Source organism: Gymnoscopelus microlampas (assembly GCF_963454915.1).
Source record: "Gymnoscopelus microlampas genome assembly, contig: SCAFFOLD_77, whole genome shotgun sequence".
NCBI lineage: Eukaryota > Metazoa > Chordata > Actinopteri > Myctophiformes > Myctophidae > Gymnoscopelus > Gymnoscopelus microlampas.
Window position 1 is genome coordinate 50,101 of NW_028155799.1, and position 18,142 is coordinate 68,242.

General features: G+C 47.6%; 2 protein-coding genes across 2 annotated transcripts; one reads left to right on the forward strand and one right to left on the reverse strand.

Moving 5' to 3' along the window:
* Window positions 1–937: 937 nt before the first annotated feature.
* LOC311041246 (RNA ligase 1-like) lies at window positions 938–1,909 on the reverse strand (the record flags this gene model as incomplete). Its single annotated transcript, XM_084086146.1, has 1 exon — window positions 938–1,909. One exon carries the CDS (start codon window positions 1,907–1,909, stop codon window positions 938–940), a length of 972 nt encoding a protein of 323 aa, XP_083942272.1.
* Window positions 1,910–15,985: 14,076 nt separating this feature from the next.
* Window positions 15,986–16,876, forward strand: LOC311041247 (protein mono-ADP-ribosyltransferase PARP11-like; the record flags this gene model as incomplete). The annotated part of the gene is made up of 1 exon (XM_084086147.1): window positions 15,986–16,876. One exon carries the CDS (start codon window positions 15,986–15,988, stop codon window positions 16,874–16,876), a length of 891 nt encoding a protein of 296 aa, XP_083942273.1.
* Window positions 16,877–18,142: the final 1,266 nt, after the last annotated feature.

Here is an 18,142-nt window from a genome sequence, read left to right on the forward strand (position 1 = left end):
GCTCTTGCCGGATGTATACCACTACTTTGCAGTACTCAACTTCGAGGACCCGCTCAATCCAGATGGCTACCTACGGCTTGACCTTGCTCGCGGGCTTGATGCTCAGCAGCCGAGAGTGGAGCATCTCGTTCTTCTTGCTAAGAACAACGGTCTGAGCACTGCAGCCGTGTGCCAGGGTCTGGAACTGATCCTGCGTAATGTGTTTCGGATGTCGAGCGTAGCTAACACAATGATAGAGCTTATTGCAAAGTTACCTGTTGAACCAAGTGTCTCGTACTGCCTCTCCAAAGATCAAGAGGATCTTAGCAGGATGACAGTGGCTGTGAGTAAGCTCCAGAGGTGCCCTTTAGCACTAGATAAAGTAATCGATCATTGCAATCACCAGAACACCATGCTTGTAGAGGGCGCATTCGTCACCGTAGGTAGAAGCGGAGCTGTCACATATAACGCTATGAACATTGTCAAAGCCTGCAACTCCAACTATGTACACTTTCCCTGGGGGTGGCTTCAAACTTTGCTATGGGGGGACACTGATGACCCTGTTGGACATGGTCTTGACGAGGAGGACTACGGCCGCTACGTAATGTATGCGAAGCAGCTTACCGAGGGAAGTAGAAACACAGGAACTGTAAGGAGTGGTGAAGAGGATATGGCAAGGATATGAATTATTTAGCTTTTTATTGTGGATGTAAAAAATATATATATGTTAACACAAAATATTATGCATCAACCTTCAGTTCCCCTGTTCTTTTTCATTTAAAACAATAATTCTCATTCACTTTATACTCTGCTTAGCACACCCCTAAGGATGCCAATAAAAGCAACTGCCTCCTTTTTAATCGAAAACATGTAACGTAACTCAGATCAAATAAAGAATACAAAAATATCAAAGATTGTGTCAAAACTTTATGATCTTTATTTTATTGTTTCATTGCAATCATTTCATGATATCCTGCAGCCGCAAGAAGCGGCTTCCATTCAACTTGGACAAGGCAGTAAACACTTCCATGCTGCTACCCTTCATCTTCTTCATCTTCTTTCCATCTGTACAGCTGCTGCACTGCTGCTGCTGGTGCTCTGGTAATCCTTCACGGTCAACATTAATGAACACAGGCCTGGTGCAAAGGTACTTGTCCTGAACATTTCTCCAGTCCATCTGCAAGTGCACTTTAGTGAGCTTGAACATGGCTCCATCAGTACAGTGCCACACAATGCCTTCAATCTGCCCTTCTGGCCTATCCTTGAACCAGATACGCAACGCCTCGCGGTCCAGAGAAGGAGGTTCTTTCACAAGCAGATTTCCATGAGCCACCAGCATTCGGATGTTCAGTTTATAAGGGTTACCGTTGATCTTTGGGCCAATTAGCTCAAGTGTCTGTCCCATTAGTTCTGCCAGTGGAACCAGAGCCAATTCCAACAGGACTTCCTCTTCAGAGCTCTGCCTGAGAACCAGGGCTGCACCATGGTTGACTACAGAAGAATGCAATGTGTAAAACGTGTCACCTTCATGTACAGGAACCCAACCTAGGACATTTCCATATTTGTTAACTTCAGATTTATTTCCCCCAACTTGAGCAGGGGTCCAATATTTTGGGATGTCCTTAAAGTCCTTCTTAATGTTGTATGTGAAGCCTTCGCAAATATGGCGGTGTGCATCGCGATATTCTTTGAACCGTTCCCATTCAGATTTTTTGAGCTTTAGTTCTCGCTTTGCCCAGAGGTATGGTTTACCCTCAAACTCTGTAACATAACAGCAGGTGCCATCCAGCTTTTCTGTGACAGTTGCACTGTGAATGTCAGATTTCAGCACTAGGTCATTCAGTTTGTCTGTTGTGACAACATTATATTGCTGGTCCTTGTGCTTGCTAGATGGTCCGACTTCTATGGTTCTCTCAAATAAAGACTCCATTTTCTGTTGTACAACACCTAAACGAGGCATTTTATCTGTCTTGTTTGACAGGACGTTATGCTCCTCTTCCTGTGTTGAGCTACAAGCAGACTTCATAGTGTCCACCAGCTCTTTTAGCAGAGTCCTACAAAAGGTTACATGTGATGTCTGTCCTTCAGATTCTGTGTTACAGATTTTATACTATCCCATGCCACGCCCCTAATGACATCTCTGAAACACATGTGCCGAACCGCCTCCTTCTTGTGGAATCATCATACACTGCTTTCTCCAGCCTGGAAACCGGAATGCGAAGAGCTATCAGCTGCTTGAAGAATTTTTCGCATCCTATGCAGTGATACATGGGTTTCTGTTTGTTCAACCATCCTTTTTTAGCAAATGTTACAAGCCACTGGTGAACTACCTGCCGGTCACTGTTGTAATATGGCATGATGACAAGGACCTTGTCAGGCAGTGGTGCAGTGTACATGGGAAAGGCTTCTGGCTCATAAACCTGCTTTGCCATGACTGCCTGGTACAGGCTGCCTGTCAGGTCAAGTATCTCACCTTCATCAAACTCACCCCCCTGCACTGATATCCATGTCCCTTGAGCACAAATACCGGCGTTGTCAAGCAGCACCCGAGGCACGCTCACTGAAATGCATCCCTTGTCAGTTTGCCTATCTTCAGTGAGCTTAAGGGTGCCCTCGCGAAGGGTTTTGGACAGCAATGTGCCAAAGGCAGCGATCTCCGACCGGTACACAGTGTCCGGGTTTAGGCCCATGTCCTGGATGATCACTACACCAGCCAGCTTCAGCTTATCGACTGGGAACCGCAAGTGAGCGGTCCTGTGTGCTGTAATGCTCTGAAGCTCCTGGCGCCCGCAGCTAGGGATCATGTGTAGTGGACAGTTATTCATCAAGGTCAGGAACACTTTACTTGCCCTTTGTACTCGTTCGGAAATTGTATTGAACCTTTGGGCTAAGTGCTTGCGGCAGGACTCCATGGTCTCTTTGTCATGTGTTTGGCTGTACATGTAGCGGGACAGGCAGTAATCCACCACACAGTACGCGGTCATATTGGATTGACTGCTTATAAGGGAGCTTTTGGCATCTCGGCTCACCAGCACCCTTGAGCTAAGCATGTTGTTGCTGCCGGGAGGAAAAGTAACCTTTTCCAGCTTGCCATCAGCTGCTTGTTGGGCTACTGTGCTTGCTTGGAACAGATCCCCACATTGTTCATCTGAGTTACAGCAACTAGCTGAGGTCCTGTGTCTCTTGCTGCTAGGGCCCTCGTTATCGGTCTCTGCAGAATGAAATGAGATGGGCCTCTTGATGCCCCTAGGCTCCTCTGCCTCTGCTCCACCTTTTAAGCTGCCAGTCTTGATTTTGAGATCCAGAGGGTACCTGTAGAAAACTGCCTCGCAAGGCTTTACCTTTTCATCGCCGGGCCTCATGGACGGCCTTAATGAAACACTTGTGATTTTCTGCAGATTCTGTGTGTGCTTCACTGTTTCCAAGTATGTGGTCCTGATGCTTGTGCTCTTGACCCGTAGCCTGTTGAGCACTTCCGGTTTCAGGTTTATGTTTTTCTCACATTTCAGCAACCTGTGCCATGGAAAGAACCCAGAAGCTAACTTAGATGCCTCTAGCTCTGCCGCATGGCACGCAATCAGGTCCCTTCGTATGGCATCTGCTGAAGAAAATAGGTGGTTTAGGCAGTATAGCTTGTCCTTGTACAGCGTCATAACCTCAAAACGCTCAGCATAGGTACCATTGCTGAGCGTTACAGACACGGCCGTGAACCCGTCATCTAGCTCCACTGCCTTTACCAGCTCAACCCTGTGGCGGTCCAGTGCAGTTTCGCATTCCACCAATCCCAGCCATAGGCCCGTGGCACGGTCAATCTCCACCTTACGGCGATTGAACAACACACAGTCTCCCATGCTCAACTGGTGCCAGGGCAGGGTGGAAAAGCATCGGCTGATGTCGGGCTCCAGCTTCAGGCAGTCACCTCGCATCACGCAGGCGATGAATACGTTGGCCATCGCTTCGTCACATGCAGTGCGTACACTCTTGCAAACTGAGACGCCTCGCTTTTTCACTTCCACCTTTGCGAGCTCGCCCGTCTCGTGGTTTAGCGTGTGGCTCAAGCTGATGTACATCCCCTTGGCCTGATAGCATATGACCGAGCTGCTGTTTTCGTATACGAGATTGATCCTATGGTTATTCACGAAGGGGCCAGTTATATCGAGTTCAGGTCCGTCAGACATCTTGACCAGGTATGTTGGGTACCCAAGCGTTTCTCCACACTTTGGGTCCCTGAAGGCTCGGTGTGTAGAGTTTCCAGGCCCTATGTAATAAAGTCTACCAAGCACATCCTCAATGATCCTCTTGTGCACAAATTCCCGGAATTTAGGTACCATTGTCTCCGTTCTGGCAAACTTGTGAGTGATTGCATCACGTGCCTGTGCTGCAAATGCTGCCAGCCCCGTTCCTTCTGCACCCGGCTGCACATTGTCTACTCTGTCTTGTAACTCATGCTCAGGCTGGTCTTTGGGTCCGTAGCCCACCACCATCATGATGCTGTCCGTGTGACTATACACCATGGTACACTTTGAATCAAAACATTCTGACGTGCACTCCTTGACCACCTTCATCAGCTGCCTGCCTGCAGCTGAGATGAGAGGTCCGCATATACCAGCAATGCCAGCAATGCCATAGAAGCAGTTCATCAAGATCTTACACTCAAGCACCAGAAGCTCAAAGTAAGCTCGCTTCTCTTCGCTTAGCCCCGACGCACTAAGCAACTGCTTGTACTCGGCACGGCGCTTGTAGTATCGCTCCATGGACGAGTTCATGATACCATCATCGCGAACAAAGCTTCCTTCCACCTCGTCATACTTCATGATCAGAGATGCACACTTGAATCCCTCGGCCTCCCAGTGGTAGCACAACCAGCCGGTGAGGTCGTGGTCAAACTCTTTTGGTGGCCAAGGTACTGTGGACTCAAAAGATATGTTGAGCAGACTCATGATCGACGGGTACATGCTAGCAAAGTCGAAAGACAGCTCCAGTCCCATGCCGGGTCCTGAGTAGTGAAGCCCTGTCATGGGATCGCTCACAGAGCCGCCCTGGCATGATTCCTTGCTGAACTCAATGGTCCAGGGCTTTCGTTTTTTCAGTTTACGCCCAAGTGGACCAGCGACACACCTGAGGTTATCCAACTTGTACTTCAGCTGAGGGATCTGCACGGCGTGTATGCTTTGCACAAAGCCTTCAAACGTGTTGCAGCGGCCATGTACGATCACGTCGATGTTGAGCGTGGCGCGGCAGCGATGGAACAGGGAGGAGACTGGGTCCAGCACCTTGGCCAGCCTCGCGCACAACTGCGAGTCTTGCAGGCTGTGGACAAGCACCTTGAAGAGATCCTTTCCCCCTTTGCGGATCATTTCGTCCTTGCAAGAGTCACTCACCTCCGATACTTTGTACAGCTTTCTAGGGTCCTTGAGAGTTAAGCCCCTTTTCAGTCTCTTGTCGCCAACGACGTTGCGGACGACGTCGTTAAGTTTCATGCCGGGACAGCAATACCTAGTGGACCGTGTCTCTGCCATTCTGAACAGGTCGATCACATTGGCACCACAGCTGTTGCTCTTGAAGTGGCCAAGCTTCTTTTTTCCATTCCTGAACTCTTGAGCTGCATGGGACACACAGGGTTTATGCGCTGTGACCATTGATTCGTACATCTCAATCATGCGCACCATCTCGAACTGAAACACGGGCTTCATCCTGCTCCCAAAGTTGTCAGAAACGAACAGTCCGTACCAGAGCGTATGCAGCTTACCACAACTTTCGGCACTTACGTGGTAATGGTGACTGCAACAGCTGCTCAAGTAAAACTGAACTCGCTGCTCAAGCACCCTAAGGTGAAAGTCGGCGTTGTACATGTATAGCAGCTCGATGTTCTGTTCTTTCAGTGCCAAGAGCACCTGACAAATCAGGTAATACTCGTTTTCGCACTCCACAATCCTGATCCGTTTTGGATCTTTGATGGCCGCAGTAAGTGCAACCTCAGCGCTCACCTCAAGCTCGGGGCCGTTCTTCACCTTGCTCTTGTTGTAAAACACCATCAGGCTCTTCCTGTGTTCACCCGGCTTCTTGACTCGGTCCCCACGCAGGGACACGATGGAAAGGCAGGTAATCTCGTGCTGTTTTCCGGACGCATCTTCGGGAAGGCTTGGGATATCCACGTGTGATGAGCCTTGTGGGTTTAATTTTCCTTCCAACTCTCGCTTCAACTGGAGAGCACTGGCATTGAGCTTTTTCACCTTATTCTCTGTGCAGTAGGGGGATTTTGACGCAAATTTAATGCACCGGGTCGTTGGATCTCTATATCTGTCCTTATAAACCGTATCAATGTGGAGGCAAGCGACATTGTAGAATATGTCACGATGTTTTGTCTCAAACACTAGAGCCTCAGCCTCAGAGAGCTTGTGATCATAGATTAGGTTCTGTGGAGATACCTTGGTGCTCTTCTTCTGCCAGTCAACATTTGCAACTGGCAGGAAGTAGAGTCGGCCAAACATTATGCCTGTGCACAGTGCTGGGACATTACCATCACTTGACATATAATATCCTTTTTCTACATTGAAATCACCAAAGTTCAGCGCTCCCTTAACTTTTTTTAAATATTTTTCTGCAGAGTTCACAGAAGCCAGAGGGAATACCTGAGCGTTCACCTGCTTCTTGATATCATCCTGACGGACCAATACCTGCACAGGATCAGCAACCATGTGCTGCTGCCAGTCGGTCCTGACTCCCTCCCAATTCTCATTTGAGGAATCCTCAATCTCAAGATCATAGCCCACCACTGGGTGGATGTTAGTCACATGCATTGAGACAGAGCTGTGCAGGGACTCTTTGCTGATTGAGTGCACAACCAGGGCCCTGCAGAGCAGGCTGTTTAGCTCTTGATCATACATGACAGACTTTATGAGGAGACCCACTAAGCTGGGTTCTTGAACTGTGTCAACACTGCGCCTTGTTGGGTACATGCCGGGGAAGATGGACATGAAGGGAAAAGGGCCATCCATGATGGCAAAAGTTGTGCTTTGCTATGGAGATCAATGTACTACTTGTACTACTGTATATGTATGGGTGGGTAACAGTGTTCACTTAGTGGATTGAATTAGGCTCCACCCCAGTCCCAGTAGGATAAATAGATAAGAGAGAACAAAATAAAATGCCTAAAATACAGCAGGGGGCTTTAACCTTACGAGGATCCCTAGGATGCCTCGTAAGGGCAAGGATGAGAGTCTAGGACCTCAGGTGCCCCCACGAAACTGGTGCACTGCAGCTTTCCCTGAGGTGGCTTTACCCAATGAAAGGCATGTCATGTTCCTTGCTGTCGAGAAAAACCTTCTCTATGACAACTCAACTGACATGCACTGCTTTTCAGCGCTTGAGCTTAAGCAGCGTGCACTGTTCCAGCTGCTGTTGTACATTACCTACTGCTTCAAGGGCAAGGTGTTGCAAATCACTATAGAGAATCGTGATGTGGGAAAACTATCATCGCCCATACGTGAGGACTTTGCAGAGGCACTTCTTTTTTGCTTTGTGCTAGACATGTCTGAGGAGCCTGATGTCCAGATTTCTATAGGTGAGCAAGAGACCTCCTCCGAGGTCTCTTGTGAGGAAAGTGAAATGGAGGAAAGTGAAATGGTGGGGAGTTTAGGTGTGTTACATACAAATTACATAGACGAAGAAAATAGTACTGATATACACGAACAACATACTATGGAAAAGGTACACCAAGAGGCATTCGCTGGATTCATGAGGCTGTCTCTAGTGAAGCACAGGATATCTTCACTCAACTATGCCATGATCAACATGCGTGACAGCAAGGGCGAGATGAGTGCCATGTTCAACTGCCTTCACTGTGTGTCCGACAGCTTGGTTTCAAAGAATATTGAAAAGAGTAAGGTGCAGCAGCTCATGGGCTCTGCGTACATTCCCATGATCTCGGCTCGCGGAGCACACGCCGTACCCGCCACAATCCAGGACCTAAGCCTGGAAGGTCTGAGGCAGTCCTTGTCAGAGATCATTGACTTACACTTCCCATGTGGTGAGGGTGACGGCAGGCAACTCTTTAAAACCCTGATGGATGCCTTGTCTTGTGAACAGTTGTTGTCCCAGGGCTGCTTTGCCAAGGAACAGGAGGCACACGAGACATTCTTAGATGAAATCCGAGGGATGGTTAACAACTTAGCCGAAAGCGGCAAGGGGAGTTTGGTGAATGTGCGGTCCCTAATTGTGTTTGAGTACAACATGGACTCGCTGATTAACAGGGAAAACCCTGCTGCCTTCCTAGACATAAGGATTCACAAGCATGTATCGGTGCCTAAAGGCACAATGAGCAGGATGATGGAAGACATTGAAGCATGCCGCAGGAATGCAGCACAAGCCAGTATTTTCCGTGAACTCCGCTGTGGTTGCTTTCCACGTTGCACGCAGGAGTGCTTAGCATGCTACACTTGCCTGTACAACACGTCGCCTATCCACCCTTTCCTCATGGTGAGCCAGGAGGAGACCATAGAGAGGCTGTTCCCACACTTGGCAAAGCTGAACCGCCTTGCCACAGAGATGAAGGCTAAGCACAAGTTTGAGAACAGGGCACATCTCTTTGAGACCATGGCTAACAAGGTGTACACGTGCCTGACTGAGGGCCGGTTCAGTGCTCCCAAGCCAGTCAAGGACCTCTATGGTCAATTCCGTTCACTTACCGAAGGGTCTCGGGAGAATTCTGCTCTGTCACTTGGCAGGAGGTGTACCAACGTGTACTCAATGTTGTGTAGGGGCGTGAGGGGGCACCTAGCAACTTCCAGCTTCAACGCACTCAAGCTTTATGACAAGGCTCTGATCTCGCACATGTTTGTGGACACATTCAAAGTCCACAGGCTTTTCCAAGCATCCACTACGTTAAACTATGTGATCACCAATACCGCGCCTCGTTACACTATAGAGAGGTTCATGATGTTTAATTTCACAGGTGCAGGAGAGGGCAAAACATTTATCAACAAAGTTATCAAAATCATGTTTTACATCACGCCCACCTGCATGGAGGACCTGACTTCGTTCACAGATCAGTCATTCAAATACAAGAAAATTCGTACTTCATGGACTGTAATGATTGAGGACACTCACAACACGCAAAAGGGCACACGTGGTACAGACCGCGATTCTGCCAACATGCCCAACCAGTTCAAGCACCTCCTGGACGATAGTGTATTTGACAGTGACACAGTGATCTGTGACCCGGCTACTGGTCTCCTGGACACAAAGAAGGTTCAGGCGGTGCATAACGTAGGGTTTATATGGACAAGCAACTCATTGGAACACACCAGCCCTGCTTGGCTGGACAGGTGTCTTGTGTTGACCTCAGAGTTCACAAATAGCTCCTCGCGAACTTGTTCCTTTCAGAGTATTGTCGACACTGTGAAGGAACAGCAAATGGATAAAATTGCCTCAACCTTTCTCTTCAGACAGAACTTAGTTCAGTGCGTTTGTATGATTGGCTGCTCCAGCTTGCTCCAGTTCAGCGAGTCTTTTGACACAGCTAGAACCAGCTGCATCGATATGATGAGGAAAACATTCGTGTTGAACCCAGGTAGACGGGGCCGGGACAACATGAGGATGCTGGGCATCATCAATCAGCTGGTGTTTGGAGAGGCTATGAAGCTAGCTTGCCACTTTGTCTTTGATCTGTGGGTGCCTCCCTGGACTAGGGTGCCAGATAAATTATCTAGCTCTGACTCTCACTTCATCTCCAAACTCAACAAGGAACGCATGAAGGCGCTAGACATGCTTTCATTTGGCCAGCTTTGCCTCGAGGTGTGCTCTGTGTTCAAATTGTGCTCGGCAGCGTGCCTCCCTGACGTACTGCCCAGGGTAATTGATATGAATGCAAACTTTGCTTGCCAGGTTCTGGTCTACGTATTGAAGCAAGTGAAGGTGCAGAGCTGCCTGACCCAGTCCCAAAATAAGGACGGTCACATTCATATTTCGGGTATTGCCCAGCTGTACTTCCCAGATGATCAGCTACCAGCTAGTTCGATGGCACACGAGATGCTGGCGGAGTGCGCCTCGTGTACCTTTCCACCACGGATCCACGACGGAGACATGAGGAAACGTAAACTTTGCACATTTGTCAAGGACAAGAAGGATAAGGAAAATGCATTTTACGGTAAGATGCCGTACAAGACCCATTTCAAGGTTTCATCTGTGACTGTGTGCCTTGAAGTAGTGTACGATCTGCTGGCTTTATACGCTCCGGAGAGCCATGAGGCATTCTGGGGAAAGGTGGGCAGTGCAATGTTGGATGCTTTTGAGGCTCGGGAAGCTTTTGAGCAGCCAGGCTCAGACTTTTCAGAGGAGTCCGCGAATGAAGAGGAAGGGGAAGCGAATGAAGAGGAAAGCCTTCGACCCCGACCGACCCCTCCACCTCCTCCAAGCATCACCTTCAACCTGGACTTCACTGAAGATCCCGTGCAGGCATTGATACTTGAGGCGACCAAAGGGGTGCCGATGTTGAAGGAGATGACGTTCCGAAAAATCGGCAACCTGGAGCATCACTGTTACGAGTGTTCTGCTCCAATATACTATGGTGGTGTGATATTCAGAACTTACCCCGAGACACGCGTCGCGTATAACACGGACCACTTGAACGAATCAGGTTATGGCACACCAGAAACCTTCCACTGGCCTAGGCTCAAGGTATGCAGCCCAGAATACTCCGGGGTGCCCATCGTAAACCTGAGCAACTTTTGCAATACACGCACCATCTACTACCAGGACAAGATCACTCTGAGACTCAACGAGGAGCCACAGGAATACCACGCGCACTACAAGGTACTCGAAGAGGACTGGGAATGGAAGGATGCTGTTGCAGCATTGAACAGCATGTACCCTGAAGACCCGTTTACAGTGGAGAACCTCAAGTCTGACTACGCCTCTACCATGGCAACAGTTCATCAGCAAGAGCAGCTTTCAGGCAGGGACGCTCTAGCCAGGAGGAAGGTCAAAAGTTTGGCCAGGCAGGTGGACGAGAACATCGAACCGGGTTACACATACGCGTCTTCATCGCAGGCCGAGGAAGATGTGTATGCTAGGGGACACACAGGGAGCAGTGCCGGGAGCAGTGGAACAGAAACTAGGAACCCTTTACAGCCTATTTCGAACCTCATTCTTTCGCAGTGTTACGAGAGTCAACATATTCATCCCTCCGGTAGTGAGCACAAAAAGAAGACTAAGAAGAAAAAGCACATGCATAAATCGAAAAAAGGCAGTAGCAGTCGATCCAAACGTAGGACCCCTTCCTCGTCATGTTCCGAGAGTGAAATGGTAGAAACCCAAAAGCGTGACCTACATCAATCCGTAAGTCAGTGCAAAAGAAAGAGAATGTAAAGCCAAAGCACCATGACATTACTTTAGTGCAACCTCATTCTAACCATTTATTTAATTTAATTTTAATTTAATTTGTTTTGAGCTTGCAACTAGGGTAATGTGTTTTTAGCCTGAAGACAAAATACATGCATCATTGTTTGATACTGCTGAATAAAGACTGGGTAACAAAACATTGTTATCATTTGAAATTTATTTTCTCCCATTATTGTAATCATACATGATGCCAGAATGTATTTTTTTTAATGGAATGCAACATAGTCAACCATAGGACTCAGGGAAAAAGAAAGACACCCACTGGATACAGTCATCTTACACAGCATAAAGATCACAGATAGGAGGGAACAGTGGCACCCCAATACTATAGGAAACACAGATCCATTTTAAACCCTTTTCCATACTCTAGCACATGAGTGGCCATAACACTGTATGTGCAGTCGACATGGCTGTAGTACAAAGTATGCACAACGGCGGTGAAATCACACGCACCGATCTCCTTAATAACTTCCAAAGACCTTGTATCCGGGGCAGGCAGTGTAGAAAGTGCCCCTTGCTGCAGCCTGCCCTGGGAAAGTGGGGTTGGCCTGCCTTGTAGTTGCCCTTCCGACAGCCGGTACCATTGACCCAAAGTCAAATTACCTGGGTAGCCCATCCGCATACTACCATTAGGCAGCTCCCCAATCGCCAATTTTGCCTTATTAATGTCACCCTCGATATAGGTGTGCATGAAGTATGAGTGACTATGGTCAGGGGGCTGAGGAAGCCCTGCAGTGGGCACCTTTGCTGTTTTGAAGGCAAACACATCCTCGTGTGCAGAGTTATCAATAACTCTTATAAAACCATCAGGTAAATCCATGTTGGCTCCATGGATCCATGCCACTATGGATTCTTCCACTGCATGGGAATCAGCATTGTTGTGCCACAACACAGCTATAAGCCCATGGATCTTTGGCACAGCGAGGATGCAGTCCGAGATTAGGTCGCCGGCCTTCCACCGCAGGTCAACTACACACTTCTGTGTGTCGCGCAGCGCTATATTGGCAAAATCACAAAGTGTACAGACTTGCTCAAGTGGGTGAATCAATCCCATATACAGAGTTTCACTGTACATTCGGTTCCCGTATTCAATTGCACCTCCCTTTGTCTTCCTTTTAATCAAGTACATTGCGCTGCAGTTATCTGTGCCTGGGTAAACCCTGACTGCGATAGTTGCGGGAATGCTCTCCGCCACACTTACTCCATACTGTGCCACCACCCCTAGCATGTATCCCTTCTCGGGATCCGGATTGCTGTACACATACAGCCCGGGCGGTAGTCCGTGTGACTTCCTCAGCCTCACCAAAACAGTTACTCCGCACGCGGGCTGGTATTGCTTCCTCAATGTCATAGATACTTGGTAAGCTTGGTAAACTTGGAAAATGTCTCTAGGCCACAAGAGCTTGGTCAGGTTGTTATACAAGGCCCCTCCCTTTCCTGCTATAAAGCCTGGGTTTTGCCTGCCATTTGCTTCTTCTGTACTCTTTACTGATTCCCTCTGAAGGTTCTCTAGTATCTCCGGTATTGAGTTTATGTGCTCTTCGCAGATGTTTTCTGGCAAAAGAGAAAGCTCGTCTAGTGGCTTGCCAACTGCACCCTTGATAAACACAATCCCGCCTATCACAGGCACCGGATCAAGTGTCAATGCCTTTGCAAGCTCACAACAGAGCAGTTGCAGCCTGGACATGTTTGACAGTCCTTCGTTCACAGGTGTCGTTCCTGAAACTCTGCTTGCTGCATGCGACGAGATGCGTTCTGAGAAACAAGCAAATCAGGTAAACAAGTGTACAGTCATGTACAGGAAGGTTGCGTCAACACCATACACGCGGCGTAAGAAGATGTACCTTCCTCGCACCCCTGTGAAAGGGAAGGGAAGCAAATGCTTGGTGTGCCACACAGGCTTGGTGAAGACTAGCAAGCAGCTGATACACTCGGGGGTGGTGATCAACTGTGGCTGCACGGGTGTGCGTGTGTGTCTTGTATGCTTTGAGAACCCATCAGCTGAGGTCGAGCCCTGGTACATGCAGAAGCCCCACCACGACGAATGCCTCACACTAAAATTATCCTTCTGCAGTGAGTGCACTGTTTTTAACAGAGTAAGAGAGAGGGTATGCTGCCGTTGGTTGTGTCCCGGATGTGCTGAAAACGCAAAGAGGGTGGAGCATTGTGTCCAATGCTCCGCAGCTCTCACCAATGGGCTCAGTGAGATTCAGACTTTGTTTAAGCAGCCAAACCTAACCGGGGCAGGGTCAGATGAAGGAAGCACAGATTACGAAGGGGATAATAACATTGGTGAGGCAAAATCTGAAGCATACAGAAATGCAATGAGGGATCGAGTGATGGCTAAGGTGCAGCAAACAAGACACCTGACATATGAAATCATCCGAGACTTGTTCCCTGAGCGCCCTCCTGAACCAAAGCTGTGCACTTGCTCCTCAGGCGGATTCCCTAACGCAATGCACAGTTGCTGCTCATGGGTGACCACTGTACTGAAACTACTGAACGCAAACTCTGAACCTTTGTTGGCAATGTTCGCTGATCACTCTGTCCCGGGTCGGGCACTTGCGCGAAATGAATACAGCAAGGCTATGCTGCTAAAAATGTTTAAAGACCCTAGGCTGCCGCCATGTGCGAACAGTGACCATTGTAAGGGGAAGCTGCTGACCCGTAGCAATGGTCAGATCCATGACAAGCCCCTCCCTTCGCTGCTATCTCCAAAAGCCTACCAGACGCTCACCACAGAGCCAGTGACCCCATGCTCATGCATCCTTTGTCTGCTGTTTCACCAAAACTCCACTGTCTTAGCGAACGCTAGCTCTGAACGGTTGAACCTGCTACCCTGTCCAATAGAACCAGTATATTACTTCAACATCAAGCTGAATCCCGATGTGGGTGTTCAAGAACACAAAGTTGATAACATCGGCGCACAATTGATCCACTTCCAGGGCCACGCTGTGGGCTTCCAACCGGAATTCTACTACAACTGGCGCGACTTCTTTGATGCCCTCAGTGTTGATGAGAGAGGCTCAGTGGTCTTCAAGGAATCGTCTTCCTAGAATAATAATAGATTCCATAGAGTGATCAATTACAATATGTATTAACTCCCAAGAGTGATAATATCAGAGAAACGTTTGTATTTTGATTGCATTTAGTCTTTAATGATTGGCTTCACATATCATAATTAAAGTAAGCATGTTAACCAACTTGTTTTGTGTTCAGGTCTTCCTTGTTGATTTGAGTGAATACATTTTTGTGTCATGTAATCACAATAAGACAGATCACAGCTAAAAAATGAACAGTAAAGTGTTTTAGGTTCTTTAATCATTTTTACAGGGATGCAATTGCAATGCTAATCACACACTAAAACACATTTTTTGTGTTCAGATCTTCCTTGTTGATTTGAGTCAATACATGTTTTTTGTCATGTAATCACAATAAGACAGATCACAGCTAAAACATGAACAGTGAAGTGTTTTAGGTTCTTTAATCATTTTTACAGGGATGCAATTGCAATGCTAATCACACACTAAACCTGCAGGGAGCTCCGGCTCCTGTTCGAGCACAGAGTCTACATTGCAAACACCAGAGAGAGACAAAAAACATATCCATATATTCGTGCAAAGAACACCATGCGATCTCTCACCACTGAACAAAACTTGCTCTCTATCTTATATGAGCCTTTCCCCTAGGTATCCATTTTTGTTCACGGCTGCTTCAAGCCTATCTCTGGTTCGTTTGCAAGCATTGTAAAGCAACCATATGAGGATTTCCTTCATCATGAACTGCAAATTCCGGACCTCAGCGAGTTTGAGTTCCGCAGCGAGTTTGAGTTCCGCAGCGAGTTGGAATTCTCGGTTCGCAGCAGATTTGATATGAAAATCATGGGTAATGGTTAGGTCGTCCTTGAATTCCCCAATGAATTCAATCATTGAAAGAAAAAGTTCTCCACGCTTTTCAGGAGGAGGCACAAGCCCCTTGTCCATCATCTTCTTATGCACCATTTTGCTGAACTCAAGCATTGCAGACTTTGCTGGCCCAATCGGCCAAGGATTTCCCCACAGCTTATCCAACAGTACATCCTCAAGCTCCAGCCAGGAATGATCAAGTAACTGAAAACCACGGAAGAGTACAACATCCTTGAATACCCTGGCCGATATTTTGAAATGAAACTTAGGCCTGCGTCCACTGAGTTCTGTGATCTCTGTCAAAAGGATCAAAGCAGCTTCCATCATCCATTGGCTCTGGTGCCGAGTGCCAGCTTCCTGGGCCATCTCTTTTCTTTAAAAAAAAAAAGAGCTGGGCTCTATCTACCAGTTTATATGGTCTGTGGGAGGGCCTAAACTACACCATAACACAGAAACAGGGAGGGAGTATCTCAGAAAATGGCCTAAGATAATAACATATTTTGACACTACTACAGCAGTGAAATAGACAAAACCACAGTGTCTTTGATTTTTTTTATACTGTATGTCTTCCCTCACATATAAGTGTGGTACAATATCTAGTTCATGTTCAACCCGTGCTCCTTCCAAATCACGGCAAGCTTTTTGTTGAAATCATACATCAGATCCGTGCTCCTTCAGTAAGAGTAAAGTGCTGAGCAGAAATGGACACATATGAAGAAATGGACACTTCAGAGCCCAACTGGTGTTGGTTCTATCTGGCTGAGTGTGGACGTTGGCACATGTTAGCAGCTGTGATTGCTCAGATTGAGCAGTGTTACAGCAAGAACAAAAATGGTTTCATGGATTTTGACACTTACAGGCTGGACTTCTCAGTTATGAAACTGATCAACATAAAGACAGCAAAGCAGCAGCAAATTAAACGCTCCCTCCACTGTGAAACAGACTTCAGGTTTATGTGTGATAATAACGCCTTTGAAAAAATTAATAGTAATGTTCCCTATGAGCTCATCCAGCTAGAAAGAGAAACCTATGAGTTCAAACAAGTAGCCATACATTACAACAGGACAATGGTTCCCACACATACCATCAAATCCATCCAAAGGATTCAAAATATAGACCTATGGGAGTTGTTTTGCAGGAAGAAGACACAGTTAAGGAAAATCAAGCAAGAGCTGGACATTGAAGAGCGAATGCTGTTTCATGGCACCAGTGGCAGCAACGTAGAGGGTATATGCATGTATAACTTTGACGTGCGCCTAGCGGGTAGTAAAAGTGGCTCTACCTATGGCAAAGGGACCTATTTTGCTAGAGACTCGATATACTCTCGCAAGTACTGCTATAAACAAACAAAACACAGCTCACCACAGTGTGGTGTGTCCGCTATAGGCTCTAAGATGTTCCTGGCCAGAGTGCTTGTAGGGAAATACACCCTGGGTCGTTCTGAGTACTGCAGACCACCTGAGTTCCAGAACCACAACAAAGGCATCCTGCAATTTTATGACAGCTGTGTGGATAATGTCAGTAACCCAAAAATATTTGTCATCTTTGACAGCAATCAGATCTACCCAGAGTACCTGATTGAATTTGACTAAATCTGAGTATCTTGCATGTCTCCTGGAGGTATGCTGAGCTGGATGGTGAGGAAAGTACATCAAGCTCATTCTAAGGAGAGGAGAATGCTCCTAGGAAAAGTTTAGATTTCATTTTGTTGTGCCATATGATGAAGAGGAACGGGTGATCAGCTATGAAGTCCTTGCTCCGAGTTTGCCCATCACATAATTCGTCCGCCTGCCATTTGTCCCCACACTTTGGTTCTGAAAGGCCCTGGGAGTACCCATTCAGAGCCTGACTCTGGGTGAGCACAAGAAGGCCTTTCCGTACATGCATTCCTGTAGGCGGTTGGGCCATCTCTGGACCCTAACATATTTATACATCTAATGCCACACTGTAGAGCTCTCCCTATTGGAAGAAAAATCTCACTAGCTGATATGCCTTGGGGGGAAAGAATTCCCTGGGATGCTACGCCCGTCGACTATGAAGCAAACTGGGAGGAAGTGGTGGACGGGAAGCTAAACCACTACCATGGTCACCATACCTCACCAAGCCTGACTTATGGTATTCCGTTTAAGGCTGTTAAGTCAGACCTCATACCAGATGACACACACAGGGCCCTGGCTGTTGGCGACATTTGTGCAGAGTTTGCCGTGATCCACAGACATAGGGAAACATTCAGTCGTATAGTTTGGACATACAACCATTACATAGCGAAAGGCACTTCGGAGGGCACAGTGAATTTGGTCAACAGCGTTCTGGGAACAAAGGACATTGTCAAAGGGGCAATCCCACTGGAAAACCTTGTGAAAGAGTGGAATGGCAGCATGCACCGTTACCACGCTCTTGTGGATTTCGAGTTGTCAAAACACAGCAGTGATGTGCAGAGCATCAACTATTTGAGGAATTTGAGGGTGAGCATACATGACACTGTTATCCAGCGACTTACCAATCACATCCCTGCTCAACCTGAGGATATGTGGAACGTGGTCCATGCCTTGGTAGACACTCCAAAGTTGGTAAAGAACTTTGTGTGCATCCTTGGCTCTGTGGCTTCAGTGCAGAGCCAGGACAAGTGCATGACTGGCAAAGTGACTAATCCCAGGCTAATGGGCAAACCCACTACAAACAGATTCCAAGTGTACCTCGTTGCAGTCCCCTGGCCAACAAGTACGAGTTTTAGCAAAGCGCTATGTCATCGTACAGGGGTGAAGCTCAGTGTGGCATTTGCAACTAACGAGGATGACCTGAAGGAGAGGTTCAACGGATATGCGTCTGTGCACTACTTGCTAGTGGGCACTGATACC